At 41.6% G+C, this 22,156-nt stretch overlaps 1 protein-coding gene across 1 annotated transcript in view; it reads right to left on the bottom strand.

Annotated features, from left to right (window-relative positions):
- Larp1b (La ribonucleoprotein 1B) overlaps nt 1-22,156 on the bottom strand; it is a 98,639-nt gene that overhangs the window by 9,108 nt on the left and 67,375 nt on the right. The window contains 2 exon segments of the mRNA XM_037206564.1: nt 8,237-8,343; nt 8,763-8,932. Of these exon segments, the coding sequence (XP_037062459.1) occupies nt 8,237-8,343; nt 8,763-8,932 (277 nt within the window).

Here is a 22,156-nt window from a genome sequence, read left to right as displayed (position 1 = left end):
CTTTTTGGCAAGGTGCTTGCTTAGAAGCATGACAGCCTGAATTCAATACCCAGAACCCACATTTTAAAAAAAAAATCAAGCGGTAGCACATGCTTGTAATCCCAGTGTTGGGAGAAATGGATGAAGGTATATATCTCTGGGGCTCACAAGGGAGCCATCCCAGAGTTCTAGGCAAGTTCAAGGCTAGTCAGAGATACTGTCTCACAAAAAGGTAGACAGTGCCTGAAAAACAACTAAGGCTGTCCTAACCTTGACATGAATAGAACACACTTATGAAGACCTGCATTTCACACAAACATGTACACATGTTTACCCAAATACACATAGGCATGTACACTGTCTTAGAGTTTCTATTGCTGGAAGGAAACACCATGACCAAAAAGCAAGTTGGAAAGGAAAGGGTTAATTTGGTTTACATTTCAGCATTGCTATTCATCACTGAAGGAAGTCAGAACAGGAACTCAAACAGGGCAGGAGCTGATGCACAGGCCATGGAAGGGTGCTGCTTACTAGCTTGCTTCCCATGGCTTGCTCAGCCCACCTTCTTATAGAACCCAGGACCACCAGCCCAGGGATGGCACCTCCCACCATGGGCTGGGCCCTCCCCTATTGATCACTAAATGAGTAAATGCCTTACAGCTGGATCCATCATGAGTTCTTATCTGAAAACCAATGGTGGGAAGAGAACCTAGTATAGTACACCAATTGTCTAGCATGCACAAGGTCTTGGAACTTGATTCTCAGCATCCTCCCATCTCCTAAAACAGAGTTGATTTCTGGTGAAACTTCTCTTGACTTGCATGTGATCACACCTTCTTGCTATGTCGTCTTCTGTTCAGACAAAGAAACATGCCTGATGTCTCCACATCTTCTTATAAACCTCTTTATAAGGACATATGTATTTTAGAACAGGATTCTACCCCTATGCCCTCATTTATTGCCCCCTTAAAGGTCCTATCACCAAACACACTCACATGAGAGGTTAGGGCTTCAATATATGGGTTCTGGGGTACACAATTCTATTCATTTAACCTAGTGGTATCTTGTAAGTTTCTTATTTTTTTTAGTTTTTGTCTAATCAAAGACTATCACAATTCTTTTCGTGTGCTGAGTTGTCACGTGTATACCTTATCTTCTCTAGATAAATGTCCATGTAAGTTTTTCACACATTCTAAAATCAATCTGTTTTTTCATTAAAGATGTGTTTTCATTTAATTGTGTGTGTCCATGTGTGGGCATGTGGAAATGCAGGTGACGGGAGTCCAGAAGAGAATACTAGCTCCTCTGGAGCTGGAGTTATAAGCAGTTGTGTGCTGTGGGATGTCTTTCTGTATACTGTGAGAATGTGTTGCTCTGATTAGTTGATAAATAAAGCTGCCTTTTTTTTAATCTTTTATTGTCTGGACTTTTAGTATCAAACTCAAGGAAATGAAGCCAACATCATGAAGTTTTTCTATGCTTGAGTGATCAAGCATGTGACGGCTTATTTCTGGGTTTCTCTTCTATTTCATTGGTCTATGTATCAGTTATTGGCCAAGGAAAGTAATGTAAAATAAGAGTTTATTTTGATCTCTGAAGCTGGAATTAAGACAGTTGTGAGTCATATGATGTGAGTGCTGGTAACAGAATTCTGGTCTTCAGCAAAGACAGCAAGTGCTCTTAACTGCTAAGTGATATCTTTTTATCGCCTGGAGAAACTTTCAAAGGTGGGAAGTGTTCATTCTCAATTATTATTTTGTTTAAAGTTAGTTTTAGCTATCCAGGGCTCACTGAAATTACACTGAATTTAATTTTTCTATGAGAAAATGATCAGAGTATTGGTAAAGAATGTAGTCAATTTAAAAATTCTTTGGGTATTACTGATGTCTCAGTAGTGTTTATACCTTCCTACCCATTAACATGGGATGCCTTTGCATTTATTCAGGTCTTCTACATTTCTTTCACCATGTTTTTTTAAATTAATTATTATTGTGTGTATATATAGGTGGATGCAGGGGTCAAGCATTTATAGAGGTCAAAGCACAATCTCATGGATGCTGTTCCCTTTTCCACTTTACATAGGTTCTGGGGATTGAACTCAGGTCATGAGGTTTGTGCAACAAGTGCTTTAAATACAGAGCCATCTCCCTCTCCCCTTACCTACCCACCCTTTTGTTTTTGTTTTGGGTTTGAGACAGGGTTTCTCTGTGTAGCCCTGGCTGTCCTGGAACTCACTCTGTAGACCAGGCTGCCCTTGAACTCAGAGATCCACCTGCCTCTGTCTCCCCAGTGCTGGGATTAAAGGCATGCACCACCACGCCTGGCTATACAGAGTCATTATTGGCTTCATGGTTTATAATTTTGACACCCTTGGTTAGATTTATTCCTGAATAGTTAATTTTTGGATGCTAATATAAATGCAAATGCTTTGTAAATTTCCTTTCCATATTGATCACTGGGGCGATATTGAGATAGAATGGATTTTTTTAGGCAGTATTTTCCAAAATCAACTTTAATAGTTTTCCTGCTGTGGTAGTTTGAATGTAATTGGTTCCTGTAAGAGAGTGGCACTCTTAGGAAGTGTGGCCTTGTTGGAAGAAGTGTGTCACTGTGGGGGCAGGCTTTGAGTTTTCCAATGCTCAAGCTACACTCAGTGTGGACACAGACTCCTTCTGAGGATCAAGACAAAGAACTCTCAGCTCTTTCTCCAGCACCATGTCTGCCTGCATACTGCCATGCTCCCTGCCATGATGATAATGGACTAAACCTCTGAAACTGTAAACCAGCACCAACGAAATGTTTTCCTTTATAAGAGTTGCCGTGGTCATGGTGTCTCTTCACAGCAATAGATCACTGACTAAGACACCCGTAGATAGATTCCTTGCAATCACACTATCCATACAGAGTTGTGAATCTTCCTTCCCATTCTGATGGTTTTGTTTCTTTTTCTTGTCTTCTGGCTCTGGCTCGAACCTTGAGTACAGTGTCAAGGATCAGCTAGTATTTCTTTCTGTGGTGGGAAGCTTTGCTTGAGTACAATGTTGTGATTTCTATCTTCAAAAATACCTTTTATCACATTGAGGATACTTCCTTTTATTCCTAATTTTCTGAGTTTTTAATCATGAAAGGCCATATCATTTGAAATGATGTTTTTCTTTGTTCTTTAGTTCTATTAATATGATAGATTATATAGATTTATTTTCTTATGTAACTGAGATGCCACTCTCCTGACCATAGTCAATAATTCTATTTATAGGCTATTTAATTTTATGTGCTGGTATTTTTTTTTAAATGACTTTCGTGTCTATCTTAAAAGAGACAGTGGCTTGTAATTTTGTTCTCTTTAGATGCATGGTAAGATTCACTGATGTAGCCATGTGGTCCAAGATGTTTATTGGGAAGTTTCTGACTATCAATTCAATCTCTTATTACAGGTCAGTTGAGAGTTTACTTCTTCCTAATTCAGTCAAAAGTACTGCTATAGTTTGGATGTTGAGTGTTTCCAAAGGCTTGATCACCAGTGTGGCGCTTTGGGGAGGTAGTGGAACCTTTTAGAGGTAGAGTTAAATGGTGAGTCTTTAGGTCAGAAGCCTGTAAAGGGGATGATGGGACCCTGGCCTCCTCTTTTCTCTTTCTTGCTTCATGACCATGGGGAAAGTGGCTTTGCTATGTCATGCACCCCTGCCATGATGTGCTTGCTGCCTGTGCCTACCACAGGTCTACCACAGGTCTACCACAGGCCCACAGCACAGGCCCACAGCACAGGCCCACAGCACAGGTCTAGCACAGGCCCACAGCACAGGCCCACAGCACAGGTCTAGCACAGGCCCACAGCACAGGCCCACAGCACAGGTCTAGCTCAGGCCCACAGCACAGGTCCAGCACAGGTCCAGCACAGGTCTAGCACAGGCCCACAGCACAGGTCCAGCACAGGTCCAGCACAGGTCTAGCTCAGGCCCACAGCACAGGTCCAGCACAGGTCCACAGCACAGGCCCAGCACAGGCCCACTGCACAGGTCCACTGCACAGGTCCACAGCACAGGTGCACCCAACCACAGGCTGTGGAACGTTCAAAACTGTGGGCTCAGATCAACCTCTTCCCTTTCATCCTTACTTTTTGTGGATATAGAGCTGTGCTCAGTGCTCTCTCCTGTGTAACCACTGAAAGACTGACATCAATGTGGTCATTTCCTTTTTAGTGGGGGTGAGTGCAAGCCAGGAGGACATCAGATGTCCTGCTTTGTCACGCTCCTTATTCCTTAAACAAGGTCTCTCACTGACCCTGGAGCTAGGCTGGCTGCCAGCAAGCTCTGGTGTATCTGTCTCCCTCAGAGACAGTGCTGGGGTTACAGAGATGCAGCCATGTCCAGCTTTGCACGGGGGGGGGGGGGGGGGGACACACCACTCAAATGCAGGTCCTCATGCATGGTCAGCAAGTGCTTTTACTCACTAACCCATCTTCCCAACCCCTAATGTGCTCATTTTTATTTTGGATATTTCTACTTTTATCTGGTCAGTTTAGAGCTTTGTTAGTTTTGTTGATCTTGTTAAAGAGTTCAGTGCTCGATTTTCTGTTGTTTTATATTCTGTTGCCACTCTTTGCTCTACTCTACTATTGTTTGTTTTTATTTGTGGGTTTAGCTGGGTCTTCTTTTTCTAGTTAAAAATACAGATTTTCATTAACACTTTGAGAATTCCATACAATGTATTTTGATCATATTCACTCACCACCTCAGCAACGAGGGGGCCTGGAGCAAATAGAACGGTGCAAGGGCTGGGGCTGGAACTCAGCTGACAGTGCTTTCCTAGCATGAGTGCACAGGCCTGGGTTCAGCCCCTTGAACACCCCTGCAATCCCAGCATACAGGAAGTAGTGGCATGAAGTCAGAAGCTCAAGGTCAATCATTCCCAGCTACCTATTGAATTTGAGGCCAGCCCGAGTTACATAAGATCTTATCTTTAAAAAACAAACAAACAAACAAACAGTAAAGAAAATTGAGTTTACATAGTATGAAACGTTGCAAGATGGATACCAAAAGCAAAACAAACAAGTCAGCAGTAACTATTTTGTGTGCAGTCAAAGTTAAAGACCTAATGGTAATGCAATAGCTCGAGCCAGAGCCAAGCTCAGGGTCACCACTGACACCATCATGAAATGGACTTTAAAATGATTGTCTGTCATTAAATATTGAAGGTCTGTTGCCAGGTGGGAACTCACACCTTTAATCTCAGCACTTGGGAGATTGGGTAGGGTGATCTGAGGTTGAGGCCAGTCTGGGCTACATAATAAGACTCAGTTTCTCTCTCTCTCTCTCTCTCTCTCTCTCTCTCTCTCTCTCTCTCTCTCTCTCTCTCTCTCTCACACACACACACACACACACACACACACACACACACACCACCCAATGTATAAGGTAAGCAACACATATAAACAGAGAACTTGCTGAGGAGAAAATAGTATGTATGTTTAAATACAGGCCAAAAGTATTCCAAGTGAGAAAGAGTAGGGAGTTAAACACCAAAGACCCAAGAGCACTGAGACATTACATGTTATGATGTATGTGTATTGTGAATCTAAAAGAAAAGTAATAAGAGGAAGAGGGTCTGAAGAGACAGCTCAGAGGTTAACATCATTTACTGCTCTTGCAGAGGACCCAGGTTCAGTTCCCAGTGCTCACATGGTGGCTCACAACTACCTGTTCCAGGTGAACCAGGCCATCTGCTGGTCTACAGGGGCTCATAAACATACATGGCACACAGAAACTCACTCAGACACATATACACATGAACAAAAAATAATTTTAAACAGTACTGAAGACAGTAGAAATTTTTCCTAACTGAATATAACAAACTAGTACTAAGACTATCAGAGGAATATAACAGGATAAATATTGTGTGCATACAAATGTGTTTGACTGTAAATACCACAGAGAATCTGACAGAGTCAGGTTTTGGGGTTCATAACTGTAATCTCACACACGGAGGCTGAGGTCTGAGAACAGCCCTAATCACATAGTGACACACAAAAACAAAACAAGAATCTTGACTACATAAAGTGACACTGTTTCAAAAACACAGCAAAACAGCCCAAATACGAAAGAAAACCCTCATAGCTATATTAGCTACTGACAAGGCAGCTTTCAACAGGAGATACTGCCAAGGACAAAAGGAAGTAAGTGTACCTAGTGGGGACACAACATGGTAGTGACCTGTATTTAAGTGTGTATAGACGTTAAATTTATCATCACCATTCATATTTGTGGCAAGTGGTAGGGTGGGACAGGGAATAGACAAGTTACGAATGTCAATTATTAGCAAGAAAAATATAACATGATAAAATATGACTCTTAGGAACTCTTAGGAACCTGGTGACACACCCCTTTAATCCTAGCACTCAGAGGCTGAGGCAGGTGGATCTCTGTGAGTTCAAGGCTAGCCTGGCCTACAAAATGAGTTCCAGGACAGTCAGGGATACACAGAGAAACCTTGTTTCAAAAAATGGGGGAAAAAAAAAACAACAAAAAACCACATTCTACCTAAATTAATTGTCACTGACCATTCCCTACTGATCTCTAAACCTGTTAAAACAAAGCAACACACACACACCAAACCAAAAGGAAAAACAAATAAACAAACAAAAAACCAACCCACTCATGGGTTAAAACAGTTCATGGAACAACACATACACATTTTATCTGTTAGGACAATGCATTTAATGAGAGCAGTGTAAAAGCGCTCTGCATAGGTATGGATAAAATAAGTTTCAAGATTGTGAATTTAGGATGAACTCTCTAGCATTTGTTTTCATAAAATTAATCTTTCCTGGGTCCCATCAAGTGGCTCAGCAGAATTTAATGTGGAAACAAAAAATGATCAGACAGTAATTCTGAAAATATCTACTACAAACAGGAAATAGGCTTTAATTGTTTTGTATTTATTGTGTGTGCAGGCACACCTACACACATGCCATGATACTAGAGAACAGATGATGAGGGATTGGTTGTTTTACCACCACGTGAGTTCTGTTTGTCAGACATCATCGTAGGTACCTGCTGTGGGATGGTCTGTGTGTCAAATTCCTCTGATTGGTCAATAAATAAAACACTGATTGGCCAGTGGCCAGGCAGGAAGTAGGTGGGACAAGGAGAGAGGAGAATTCTGGGAAGCGGAAGGCTGAGGCAGAGAGACACTGCCCGCTGCCGCCATGACCAGCAGCATGTGAAGACACCGGTAAACCACCAGCCACGTGGCAAGGTATAGATTTATGGAAATGGATTAATTTAAGATATAAGAACAGTTAGCAAGAAGCCTGCCATGGCCATACAGTTTCTAAGCAATATAAGTCTCTGTGTTTACTTGGTTGGGTCTGAGCGGCTGTGGGACTGGTGGGTGACAAAGATTTGTCCTGACTGTGGGCAAGGCAGGAAAACAGGTACCTTTACCAGTGAGCCATCTCGGGAGCCCATGAATAGGTTTTAAATAAACTGCACAGTAATGATTTATATTTTCACCTATTTTTGAGTAATAATGGTCTTTTTAAAGCTAAAAGAAAAAAATACATCCTGCTAATAGATTATCTAAATTGTTTCTTCCCAATAGGAAAATAAAATCCAAAATATTTTGTTTCTATTCTGTGTATGTGTGTGTGTGTGTGTATGTATGTATGTATGTATGTATGCATGTATGTATATATATGCAAATATACATTGGCTTTTCAAGACAGGGTTTCTCTGTATAACAGCCCTGGCTGTCCTGGAACTCGTTTTGTGGACCAGGCTGGCCTTGAACTCACAGAAATCTGCCTTCTTCTGCCTCCCAAGTGCTGGATTAAAGGCGTGGGCCACTACTACCCAGATCTGTTTCTATATTCTTAATGTAGTTTGAGTAGACCGTTTAACACAAAATTCTTAGCACCTCTCAGGAACCTTCTAAATATTATGAAGAATCTAGGCTCCTTGTAAAGAAACTTTCCAACACTCACACCATTTCCAAATCTAACGATCCCCATTTACAAGAAAGAAATGAAATGGAAAGCATGCTGTACCACTAGAGTCTTCCCTGCGCACCCCTTGGAGAACCATCTTGAAGTCTCTCCTCCAAGTGCTCCATGCAGAGCTGTGCTTCCTCCCCCTCTGTGATTGCTCACTGTTGTATAATGTTCTCTATATTCATTTTCAAATCCTTCCAAACAGCAACTTAGTACCCTTTTCTGAAAACTTGAAATGAGAGCACAAGACAGTGGCTAACAAACAGGTACCTGACAGAGGGTGGTCTTGGCCCATGGTCCCTGGAATCCATCACCCACCCAACGTGACTCTCTAGAGGGGGGTTTGTGCTGTGACTCGTCTTCCTCTTTCGTGGACTCTAAAGAAAAAGTCAAACATTGCAATTTCTTTTGGTAGTATGAACGTCACAAGAAAATGAAACCCTCTGACTGCAAACTAACTCACACATTTTCCTACTGCAGATGGCACATTGTGAAATCACATGAAGTCACAAAACCCAAACACCTTACACACAAGTTACAAAGCTTAACAACAGGACCCTGACTTGGTTTGAGTACAAGGCTAAAGGAAATCAACACAGAATAATTCACTACATGCTCATTGTCTTTTATCACATGACTCTGTAAAAGAAGGTGCTTCTCAGCCTGAGAAAACATCACTGCGGTAAATACCATTTTAAAGTGAATTGTTACAATTTAGAAATGCACACATTAAGAAGCCTTCTCTTGCACTGTTAGAGGACATACAATGCAGGCCTCATACCCCGGTCGTTTGTACCTTTACATCGATGGCACTTGGCTCTTTGACTACAGGATAAAATCTCAGTGTTTTGTTAGGATCTTGTGGCCAAGTCATTCGATGTGCTTTAGGAGTACACACAGGATGAATCCTGAGAGATGATGGAACTGCAGAGGGCATTGTGTGAGCCTTTGTTGCTGAAGTCATTTCTGAAAGATCAAACAGCTTCTAAGCTCATTTATCAATCAAATCTGCAAAGTAGCTCTTGAAATTACTTTAGATGCTAGGAAAAGACTTTACTGTGAAAGTAAAGACAAATCTGAAATTGTCTAAGCACAACAGTTTTTCATTGAAACATTTCAAATATCTTAAAAAGAATTAAAAAAAAATACTTGGTAACTGTTACCTAGTTTTACAACATTCCGTTCTGTTTTCTAGCAAGAAGGCAAGAAGGTTCGCAAGTCAATGTACCTTCTACCAAGGCTGATGACCTGCATCCTGCTGCAGAACTCATGTGGTGCAGGCAGAGGACGATGACTGCAAGCTGTCCTCTCACCGCTGCACATAAATTGTGGGGAGTGTGCACCCACACACGTGCACAAACACATAAATAATACAACTTTTAAAGGGAGGCTTACATCCCTGTTGTCATTTAGAATTCAATTTCCTTCTTGCTTACCAACCCCCAGAGATATCCAAGCTCTAAAACTCGGCATTTTAATGTTACTACATATATACAATGATATTTTCCCTAACTGACTCTATACATAGGACATCAGTCTTTGTTTCATTCTCTGAATTGAACATGTCTCTTGTACTGGTGTACCTTTCTCCAGGGTTTATCCGAATGGAAATGCCATCGCAGCAGGTCTTCTGCCCTTCAAGGCCGACCACCTCCCCACTCTCCACAGTGGCTCACCAGCTGACACTCACAGGCAAGCAGCACATCAGACTTCGGCCAATTGCACAGCCAAGTCAAAACCAGTTTTTCTTCAGACTTAGGAACTTTCACATCACAGGATCTGAATGCTATTTACACTTCCTGAGTGGTTACAGTGACCTTGAACCTTCCAGAATTCCCCTTCTGTGAGCTTATCACTCACTATCCTTTGGCTGTTTTTCTATTGAGCTATTTGCCTTGTTGATTTTTTCATGAAAATCTTATGGTAAGACAAGTGAGCCAGAAGATGGACCAAGAACCAGTGGCCAACATGCAGGCTCTATTTTTTGTGTTTCTTGGGATTCACATCTAACTGTTTCTTCTTTCCTTCTACAAAGAGCATCAAGTACTCACTATCTGCATATACTCTGCAAGGCTGTCAAGTCAAAACTGAACTTACCCACATGCCACTCTTCCTAAGATCCTCTCGTGTTCACCAGCTGCTCTGAAGAGCCCAGGAGACTAACCTCCACTCAGAAGCCCGCAGTCCAAAAGCCTATCTCTCCTGATTTGCTCCACCTATTCCCACTCTCCACTTCCATTATGGTTCCCCAAACAGCCGTCCTGCTTCCTTGATGCATAGTTTTTCCTTCTCTCTGCAAGCCCTGTTCTTCATCTTGTGTACAATCATTTGGCTCTGTTTCTTGTCTGAGACACTGCCTCTCTGCACTTTATCTGGTTGTTGCTTCTGCTATAGCTTGGATCTGGAATACCTCCCAGGAGTTCAAGTCTAAACAGCTTCGAACTCAGACTGGCACTGTTGGAAACAGTGCAAACTACTAACACGGTAGAGCTTAGAGGAGAGTCAGGTCACACAGAGGCATGCCTTTGTCCCTCCCCTTTCTCTTTGTGCCGCCCACTCACCATGAGGTGGAAAGGCCTCTTTGCTCACAAGCTCCCACCACAGGTCCAAAGGCAATAGCCAAGTGAACATGGACTGAATTCTTAAAACTCTAAGCCAAAATAAAATTCTCCTTCTTATATGTTTCTCAAATATTCTATCATATCATTAGAAAGCTGTCATAGTTTCAATTTAGCCCATTATCATATACTCTTATCTATCATCTCATAAGGACCCTGAAAACAGCAGCCACAGTCTCACTGAGTACCAGTGAGAAGGAATATTAAACTTCATTCAGTTGTGTTTATGCTATTTTACTTCTGCCAAAATATCATAGTCTTGAAAATAAGAATGAGCATATACTAGAACAATGTCAAATCAAGCACTAAGATGAAAGAAATACCAAACCTCTAGGACCAACAACTTCCTGGAACAAATAAGCTCCCTAGTATTGGGTTATGACCTCTGAGTGATTTGCACTGATCAGCTGGGTTTGCCAAGAAAATAATGACTGAAGTATACTGGATAACATAAGCCTTGGAAATCCTGAACCTAGAACCCAATAATACTAAATTATTAGAAACATATACAAGAGGAAATGAGAATGTAGTTAAATGATAACAACAAATTTCAAAGGACAGGAGCAAACTTTAGGAACCACATCAATCATCAGCAATACAACAACGAAACAATGGCTGGAGTAAGTCATAGGGAAGCAGGCTATGAACTCTATGAGCCCACAATGAAACGTTAAGACTCAGTTACACTCAAAGGTTGCTGGGATACAAACTCAATATTTTGAAAATTGACAAATTGAATCACAAGAAACAAGGGTTTGTTACTTTCCTACAAAAATTTAGTTTTATTATCATTCTGAAACATATGAAGAAGTATTTCCAGAAAAACAATGCAACTGAGAGACTAAGTATGAAGTGCCAGAAACAAATAGATGGTAAAGACCAGTCAAGATAAAGGAAGTGCCAAACTACCAACAATGTTTGAAATCAGGTCAGGCTGGCACATGGAATCCCTTAAGCTAGCTCTACATTTTATCTGAATCTGAATATTTCAAAGATCAAATGATAAAGGCCTTTTAATTACATCTATGCACTTCTGTGTAGGGGGCTTGAGGGTATGGAGGTCAGAGGACAACTTGGAGTCAGTTCTCTCTTTCCATCACATGGCAGTTTGCAACTATCTGTACCTCCAGTCCCAGAAGATCTGGCACCCTATTCTGACCTCCATGGGCAGCAAGCACAGATGTGATCATACACACATACAGATAAAATAAATCATTTTAAATATGCATATATAAATAGAGAACAAGCACATATTAACATTTTTATCAAGTACTAGCTGGCAGAATAGATTAGCAGCAAGGAGCTTTCGACACTGTATAATTGTACACTGGAGGGGGTTGCTAATGTGCAACTATAACATTTACTGAAATTCAAATGATAGCCTTAAAGTGGTTACATTTTTTAAAAAGATTTACTTATTTATTTTATGTATGATGTTCTATCTGCATGTACAACTTTATGTCAGAAGAGGGCATCAGATCCCACTAAAAATGGTTGTGAGCTAATATATGGTTGCTGGGAATAGAACTCAGGACTTAACGCTGAGCCATCTCTCCAGCCCAAAGTGGTTACATTTTAATGATATGTAAACTATACTTCAAAAGAGCTGTAAAAACAAATCAGGCCATCTGCTCTTCAGAACATCACATTACAAGCCATCTATCATCTATCCAGATTTTGCTAAAAGCTTATGAAGGAACAATATCTCATAAGCTAAATAGTGGCTAGCAAAATGTGGCCCTAACCAGCACTCTGAGACGGGAGCTTGTTAGACATGTGCATTCCTGGATTCAGCCTATAACTTACTGAACCAGGAACTTGATGTGGACCCCCATTTTTAACTAGTTTCCCAGCGAATAAGCAAATGCTTGCTAAACTTAAGGACCACTGAGCCTACTTTTCTACAAGGTGAGAATTTCCAAAATGTACCGACACCAACTCAGAGTGCAGCTCAGGGTGATCCCTTCCCACACTACTAGCTGTTGCCCACAGGAGCTGCCTTGTACAACAGCAACACCAATGGGAGACAGAGACTTCAAAGGGTTTGTGTTCGTCACTTTGTTTTTAAATCAATAAAAGTGTCACTAAAGCCAAGTTCAGCAAATGCCAGAGTGTAAATATTTTTGGCTTTTTTTTGGGTCAGGAGACCTTTGTTGAAACAGCTCAGCTTTGCCTCTGTGGCATGAAAATAGGCCTTAGTAATAATGGAAGGTTTTGACCAACTACGATGGGTCAGAATATGCTGACCACGGACTGAACTAGAAGAGCCAGTCACACTGGGCTTAGACTTTTTTTATTTTTACACAATGAAAGTTCCCTGTCCCACCCTCTCTTCCCAATCAATACCCTCTCCCTGCATCCCATCCATTCCTCCACTGTTTCTCTTCAGAACAATCCCATGGATAACAACCAGCAATTGCAATTATATCAAGTTGCAATAAGAATAAGTACCTCCCCTCCTATTAAGACTGGATGAGGCAACATAGGAGGGAAGGGTCCCCAAAACAGGCAACAGAGTCGGAGAAAGCCCCTGCCCCCACTGTCATGAGTCCCACAAGAAGACCAAGTTACACAATTGTAACATATATGCAAAGGTCAGTCCCTTGCAGGCTGCCTGGTTGTCAGTTCAGTCTCTGGGGGCCCCTATGAGTCCAGGTTAGTTGGTTCTGTGGATTTTCTTGTGGTGTCCTTAACATCACTGAGTCCTGCAATCCTCCTCCCCTCTTCCACAGGATTCCTCAAGCTCTGCCTAATGTTTGGCTGTGGGTCTCTACATGTGTTCCATCAGTTGCTGGGTGAAGCTTCTCTGATGACAGTTGGGCTAGGTCACAATATGTGAATATAGTAGAATATCATTAAAAATCATTTCATTGACTTTTTTTTTTTTGCCATTCATGTTTGTTTCTATCCTAGAGCAATGGAAACTCCCAGGAATCTATGAGGGTGACTCTAGCTAAGACTCCTAGCAATAGGGGTTACAGAGCCCGAACCAGCCATCTCCTGTAACCAAGCAAGACTTCCAGTGGAGGGTCTGGGACCCCAACCCAGCCACAAACACTTCAGCCTACAATTTGTCCTGCTTACAAGATGTGCTGTGGTAAAGATGGCACAGAAACTGTGGGAGTGGCCAGCCAGTGACTGGCAGAGCTGGAGACCCATGCCCAGAGAGGGAGCTGCCCCCTGAGTGCCAGGACTCAGAAGCAGGATACCCTAGGGACCTAGGATAAACTCTGCTTTAAAAAAAAAATGCCCAGTGGTGGCGCACGCCTTTAATCCCAGCACTCAGGAGGCAGAGACAGGAGGATCTCTGTGAGTTTGAGGCCAGCCTGGGCTACAGAGTGAGTTCCAGGACAGGCTCCAAAGCTATACAGAGAAACTCTGTCTTGAAAAACCAAACACACACACACACACACACACACACACACACACACACACACACACACACACAAAGAGGAGGAGGAGAGAATGAGGGACAAACCCAGGGTAAGAAGTCAGGCAGCCACCAGCCAGCTAGACATAGAGAAATAGTGAAAGTAAGATATACAGAAGGAAGAAAGGTAATAAGCCCGAGATAAAAAGTAGATAAAGAGAAACAGGTTCATTTGAGTTGAAAGAGCTAGCCAGAAATATGCCTAAGCTAGGCCAAGCATTCATAACTAATAATAAGTCTCTGTGTCATGATTTGGGAGACAGTTGGTGACCTAAAAGAAAAAATCTGGTACATTTTGGTGTTCTAACATGGGGTCTATATTTCAACCTAAGGCCTGAGAAAGCTGGGGAAAAAAAAAAAAAAACATACAGCGGAGCACTTAAACAGCCTTTTCACACTAAGTAGAAACAAAAAGCAAAGTAAAAACGCCTGATCACAGTGCAAGGCACCAACTACCTAGATAGAGTTAGTGTGATTGAATGCAGTTCTTGGTCACACCCCTCCAACAGGCCCTAGAGCTTTAGGCTCTGCTCTCACAGATCTGAGAAGGGGCGGACCCAGCCGCCAATGCTGTGGAAAAGGACCCAAAGACGATAGCTTAGCAGTTTAAGATTTTGCCTTCTTGTCGGGGAAAGCCGGGGGTGGGTTGTGGCGGGGAGGCTGGGGGGGGGAGGAAATAGGGGGATTGTTAATTGGTGTGTAAAATGAATGCAAAAATTTTCTTAATAAGGAAGGAAGGAGAAAGAAAGAGAGAGAGAGAGAGAATTATAACAATAAAAAAAAAGATTTTGCTCATGTGGACAGAAAAAAACTAGAAATACACAGTAAAGCAGGTTCAGACAGAAGAAAACCTCTAAAAAGGTTACAGTGTATAGGCTTAAGAAAAGAAAAAGGATATAGATAGTCATGGAAAAAAGTTTAAAAATAATAAAGTCTTTAAAGAAAGAGTAAGGTAATATAAAAGAAAAAAGCCATATTAAGATGAAAAAATACACAGGGGGTCTAAATCCTGTATGGTGTTGGGTTGTCTTTGAATTTTTTGAATGCCAATAAACAAACAACAGCTGCTGGGAGATGGGATTGTGAAAGAGATTGCTGAATTAAACCAGCCTACATACTTTAGGGATGTCTTAACTTTAAAAGGTGAAACAGAAACAAACAACTCAGGGAGCAGAAACAAATTACAAACCTGATATTAAGCAGAAAGAGACAGTGCATACAAGCACTTGGTATGCCATGTTTGGTTGATATCCATGGGAGGCCTGCTCTTCTCTGAATAAAAATGGAGTGGATGGGGTATGGGGGCAGAGGGGAGGTGGGGGAAGAGACTGGGGTGTGGTGGTATTGTGTTCCCCAAAATATTGTGCACCCTAATAAACTTATCTGGGGTCAGAGACAGAACAGCCACTAGATACAAAGGCTAGAAAATGGTGGCACTCACACCTTTAATCCTAGCATTCCAGAGGTAAAAATCCCTCTGGATTTCTGTGAGTTCAAGGCCACATTGGAAACAGCCAGGCATGGTGACACATGCCTTTAATCCCAGGGAGTGATGTAGAAGGCAGAAAGATATATATAAGGCGTAAGGATCAGGAACTAGAAGCATTTGACTGGTAAAGCATTCAGGCTTTTGAGCAGCAATTCAGCTGAGACCCATTCTGGGTGAGGACTCAGAGGCCTCCAGTCTGAGGAAACAAGACCAGCTGAGGATCCAGCAAGGTGAGGTAGCTGTGGCTTGTTCTGCAGCTGATCTTCCAGCTTTCACCCCAATACTTGGCTCCGGGTTTGATTTTATTAATAAGACTCTTTAAGATTCCTACTACACTGGGAGAAGAGGAGGGAGGGGAAACTAGGGTTGGGATGTAAAATAATAATAATAAATCATTGAGAGAGAGTGCAAGTGTGCACACACATGAATGTGGGAGGGAAAGATAGGATCGGGAGAGGAGAGGAATTGAGGGAAAGGATAGGGGGTGAGTTGGATCTAAACATGTTGTATGCATATATGAATATTAAATATTAAATAAAAAATGTAACCCTAGATCCCAACATATTTATTATGTTAAAAGTAGTAAGTATTCCAGGCCAGTTGGCACATGACTTTAATCACAGAACTCAGGAGGTTTAAGGAGGAGCTCTGTGAGTTTGAGGCCAACCTGATCTACATAGTGAGTTCCAGAATAGCCAGGGCTATGTAGAGAAATCCTGTTTCAAAAACAAACAAATTAATTAAAAGTAAGTAGTCTAAATATACCAACTAAAAGGAATTGTCAGGTTGAAAACAAACATTTCCCAATTATATGATATAGCAACTTTATTTCAAGTATAATGATGCAGGAGGTAAAAGGATAAAAATAGATATATCACACACATCTTTTTTTTAAAAAAAATCAATAGAAGTATGGAGTAGTTTAACTGAAATCAGACAAATTCCAGAGCAAAGAAAACTATTGAAGATAAAGAAAGATAATACAGAACAATAGGAGACTCAATTTGCCAGTCTGACACAATGAGCCATATATGTTGTGCACCCAACAGAAGAGCTCCAAAGTAAATGCATCAGACACACTAACAGATGAAGATAAAGAGACCTCAACCTATCCTCAGAAATAAACAGAACAAACAGACAGAGAAACCAGTTAATCAATACCAACAGCCAACTGGATCAAATAGATATCATAGAGCATCCCACTACACACAGCATGTAACCCCATGATGGGGTGATTTCATAGCATGTGAGAGAGCTTGGATTTAACCCCCAGAAAACATATGCATGCACACAAGATATTGCCATGGCCATAAAATCATTGAAATAATGTATAGTATGTTCTTCATAATCAAATAATGAATAAAAAGACTGCCATAAAAAGGAAAAGTTTCCAATTGCTTGGAAATAAAATAACACATTCCTAAATAAAGATAAAAGTTGAAATCTTAAAATATTATAGAAATCATTACAAATGAAAATTAATACACTATAGCAACATTTTTGAACTGCAGCTACTGTAGTGTTGGGAAGAAAGTAACAGGATTAAATGCTTATTAGAAAAGAAAGTCTACATTCAGTATGTTAAACTTCTCCTCCAAAAAAATTTTTATGAAAACACTCAAACTAAGAAATTTTAAGAAAATTGAAATAATTGATAGGTCAAAAACATTTTTAGGGTTGGGGATTTAGCTCAGTGGTAGAGTGCTTACCTAGCAAGCACAAGGCCCTGGGTTCGATCCTCAGCTCAAAAAAGAAGAAAAAGAAAAAAGAAAAAGAAAAAACATTTTTAATTACAAAAATTTAGTAACTGAATGAAAATTAAAGCATATGCTTTTGAAATTTGTGAAATGCATTTTGCTTAAAAGGAAATATGCAGCACTGGGTGCTCTCGGCGTCAACCTCAGTCCTCCATCCACTCCGACACATGACACAGTGAGGAACACAGCAAACCCCACTGGGGCAGAGAGACGGGAGCAAGACCAGAAACTAACAGGACCATAAGAAAGAGCAAAAGAAATCAGGAAAAACTAAAAAGTGGAGATTAACAAATAACAGGGATTCAAAGGAGACACCCTGCCTCCTGTGACAGGAGCTGGGGCACAGCGGGGCAGTGAAGAGGCCTCCTGTTCATTCCCCCATGCTGTAAACCCAATGTCAGGAATGTCTTCACCAGCACAGGGTGCACACCTGCAGCCAGCCTCTCAGTGGCTAAAGCAGGACTGCTCAAGAAGAAGAGGTCAAGGTGAGCTTGCACAAGACAGTGAGAATCCCATCTCACAATAATAGTCAATACATCACTGTGTATGGAGAAATTTTAGTGTCAAGCCAATCATCCCTCTGTATCAAACCTGTGGGAATAGAAACAAGTTAAATGTGATCACAGCGACACAAATTGCAAAATCTAGAAGGTGGAAACTTCCTAGGACAAACTCCTTTGCTTCTCCAATAGTGCACTGAGAAAGACCGCAGACTTTACTATAAGAAACCTCATCAACATTTCAACTAGAGAGACTTGCCATCCTATTACAGTGTTTGCAGCTTACATGCACACTGATTAAGACAATGTCATTGGGGCCATGGAGATGGTTCAAAAGTGCTTGCTGCACAAGCATGAGGACCCAGCACTGATGTAAATGCAAACTGGGTGTGGAGCATGCCTGTAATTCCAGTACTCACCTCAGAAGAGTCATGTTTTTAACCATCTTCAAGAAAGACTATCAAAGTCAATTGCACTTGCCTGGAAATGTCAGGTTCTATTTAGGACTACTACACGCATTTACATTTTCACACAGAGCGGGAGCCTCAAAACAAAATAGTAAACTTCATGGTGTGTCCTAAGAACTGAGAATTTTAATTTGGCTTAAGAAGAGAAACATTTTCAACAAACTGAAAATTGCATCAGATACACTAAGCACCAATTGTGAGCAGGCACATAGCTCTGAGCACTGTATGGTGCTGATGCTGCAACAGATAAGGATGCCGACACTATAAGATTACCTATCCATTGATGCAGAGTTACAGCAATCCTATCCAGATCTCTGACTTTACCTCAAGATTGCCTCCTCCCATGTTACAGTCTATATTTTTGAATCTTCATATATGTGTGTATACATATATATATGTATGTATGCATACATACAATATATATGTTCAGTTTTCTTAATTCTAGTATTGATTGATACCTAATGCATCCTTTAAAACAATGAAGAACTGCTTTGAGAGTACTCAAACACAAAAGCACGTGTACGTACCTTGTCTGAACTGTAAAGGTGCTACAAGAACTTCTCGGTTTGGCTCAAAAAGGAGTTCAAGTGTTAGGTTTTCAAACTGCTCTTTACTAATGAGACTTAGCTTCCTAAAGTTCTCAACTTCTTGCTGAAGTAGAATGGAGGAATCTAATTACTGACCTGGCTAAAAGATTAACCAACAGACAACAACTGATACCAACCTCAAAACAACTGAGCTTTAGAACAGGATTTATGGACTCTACTGTAACAAAGATGTTCTAATCTAGCATTATATCTAACAATAATATTCAAAGCTCAAGAGGCATAGAGATCCCTAAAATATAAATATTTTATACTAAAAGCTTTGTAAGAGCATATACGCTAGTCATCAGTTATTTGTTGGGCATTTATAAACAAGAATGCTGGGCATTATTGAATTTACATAGTAATCTAAATATGACCTGCCCTTTAAGAGATTATTTTAAGTTCAAAAGAAATGTACACACTAAAAACAAATGATTACCAGGTGAAATATGAACATTTGGTATAAGATTTAAGATACTAGAAAGGTAAGGATGAGATTTTACAAGATGGGGAATAGTATTCTAAATAATGATTGTAAGCAGACACAAGGAACTTAGAAAAGTCACATTTATTAGAAAAATAATTAAGTGAATGAGAAAATATGTGTACAACCTGGGCAATTAAAGGCTTGTTGAGGAGCCTGGAGAAAGCTACTAGAAGTTTTCGCTTCGTTCTCTAATTGATGGGGTATGTGTGATGAGTGATATATCTAGATGTGCTTTAGATTCATCTCTAAACACCTCTCAGAAGCTCAGCGACAGGAGGGAGGAATGGACCACTCCCCTGCCTCTGCTCCACAGGCTCCTACTGCTACATTATCACTTACATGTCCACTGCACGGACCTCCAAACACGTAGAGCATTAATGGAGGCAGATTCCATTCACATCTAGAAGGTAGGCAAAGATCTGGAGTGACTAATGACAATCTACTTCTGGAAGATTAACCAAACAACATCTATCCAAAGAGTGCTTAAGTGTTTGTCAGATGGAAGCAAATTAAAAACATTATTATAGAACAGTTGTAGAAGTTTGCTTTGAATATCTAGCCATAGAATGTCATACCTTCAGTCATTAGTTACTACCAACTAGCCTCATCCACCAAGTCCTGTCAATATTTTAGATGATCTTATTTACGTTTAGAAGAGAAATGTGTTGGAGCTATGAAATGAGGGGAGATGAGGATGACTCATATGATATTTCATGGTATACAAAAGGAATTTCCAAAGAATTAAAATATGTATTTAAAGGGCATCTTAAGAAATTATGCCAGCTCCTTACTTTAGGCCAAAATTTCTTCTTCCAACGCCTTTAAAAGGAGCTAGGAGAGTTCACTTGGTCAAAGTACTTGTTTAACATGTGTGAGATTCCAGAGTTCAATCCCTAGCACTGGCGAAAAATTGGAGAGGGGGGTCTCTAGTTGTAGCCTGTGGTAGAGTGCTTGCCTAGTACACACAATGCTCTATAATTGATCCCAATACCAGAAAGAAAAAGAGAAAAAAAAAATTGCTCTTCAAGTCCTAATTCAAGTCAATAAATTCTATGCTTATAACATGGCAGACATAAAAACAAAACCAACCTGGATGGATACAGACAGTGTATATGCTGTTCTAATTTTAAAACAATTGATATAAAAGAGAATTGGTTAAAAACTAGGTAAATGCAGGAATCCAAAGTGTCAACCTTGAGATGAGGTCTAGCCAGTCGGGGTTCTCAAAGCCGGCAGGAAGACAGCTATGGGCCTACCAGGCACGTGGGCCTTATTTTTTTTTTTTTTTTTTTTGGTTTTTTTTGTTTTGTTTTGTTTGTTTTTTTTTTGAGACAGGGTTTCTCTGTGTAGCTTTGCGCCTTTCCTGGAGCTCACTTGGTAGCCCAGGCTGGCCTCGAACTCACAGAGATCCACCTGGCTCTGCCTCCCGAGTGCTGGGATTAAAGGCGTGCGCCACCACCGCCCGGCTCACGTGGGCCTTATTATGATAAGGAAATATGTGGTGGAGATATGGGGGAGATAGAGAAGCAGAATGGTTCATGCGCTGTGGAAAAACACAAAAAGGGAGAAATGAAGACAGTGAGTAGTGGGCTGATGTTGGAGGCCTGCTTGCCACCTAGGGCCATGGTGAAGGGAGTAGACTGAGGGGGTAGGTCTGCTTGCCACCCAGAGCCATGGTGATGTCCTGGCCAGGCTGCTGCCAAGGGCCATGTCTGGGTCCTGGTCCTACAGTAGCTAGGGTGTGATGATGTCCATGGCTCCTGCTGTGGTCGAGTGCTATGCTGATTCCAGTGGGCTAGGCTGCCTCCTGGGGCTGTGTCTGGGTCCACAAGCCACACTGCCACTGGAGCCATGCCAATCTGGGTGGCCTTTGCTGCCACTTGGGGCCATGATGACAGCCAGGCCTAAGCTGTTACCCAGGACCATGGCCCTATAGCAGCCAGGGTCCAGATAGATGTATGTGGCTCCTGTTGCCACCAAACACCAAGAGGATGCCCAGGGTCAAATCAGCGATCTGAGTCCAGGTTGGTAACCGAGGGCTAGGATGCATCCAAATCTTAGTGGCCTGTGCTGCTACTGAATGTCATGGTGAAGTCTGGGCCAGGGTTGCAGCTGAGGGCCACGTCAGGGTTCATGGCCCTACTGCAGCCAGCTTAAGGTCTGTGCTGATGTCTGATGATCCTGTTACCATCAAAGGCTGTGCAGACACCCAGGAGGGCCATGTTGGTGTCTCAGGGCCATACTGCCACTGCAGCAAGGGTGACATCCAGACCTAGCTGCTGCTGAGGACCATGTCAGCCCCTACTGCAGCTGGGGTCTGTGCTGAAGTCTGGGTCCTACATTGCCACCAAAGGTCACATAGAGGCCCAGAATTGGGGACATAACCTGAGGCCTTGGTGGTGCCCATATGGCTGCCAGAACCATTCCCAACTGAATGACCATTCCTTCCACCCAGAGTCAGGATGTCATCCCAGCAAAGCTGCTGCTGAGGGCTGTGGTGGTAATCTAATTGTACTGAAATGTGATTTTGATTGTATGTTAATAAATAAAGTTGCCCGGGGGTCAGAGCTATTAAAGCCATAGCAAGAGTGTGGCGGTGGTGGCACACACCTTTAATCCCATAGATCTCTGTGTGTTCAGGGATACAGCCAGCATTGGAGACATATGCCTTTAAGACCTAGGGGGCTGTACATTCAGACAGTGACGAGGCAGTCACGTGTTTGGGTTTACAACCAATGAAAAGGCAGAACAAAATACTATAAATAGACGAACAGACAGGAAATAGGGCTCTTTCGGGAAGCTGGGACACCGCAGGCGGAAGGGTGAGATTTTAGCTCTGAGCTCTGACCTCTTGG

This window comes from Peromyscus leucopus, chromosome 6, assembly GCF_004664715.2.
Source record: "Peromyscus leucopus breed LL Stock chromosome 6, UCI_PerLeu_2.1, whole genome shotgun sequence".
NCBI classification, from domain to species: domain Eukaryota; kingdom Metazoa; phylum Chordata; class Mammalia; order Rodentia; family Cricetidae; genus Peromyscus; species Peromyscus leucopus.
The sequence above is the reverse complement of the archived record's forward strand: the minus strand, read 5'-3'. Positions and strand labels throughout refer to the sequence as shown.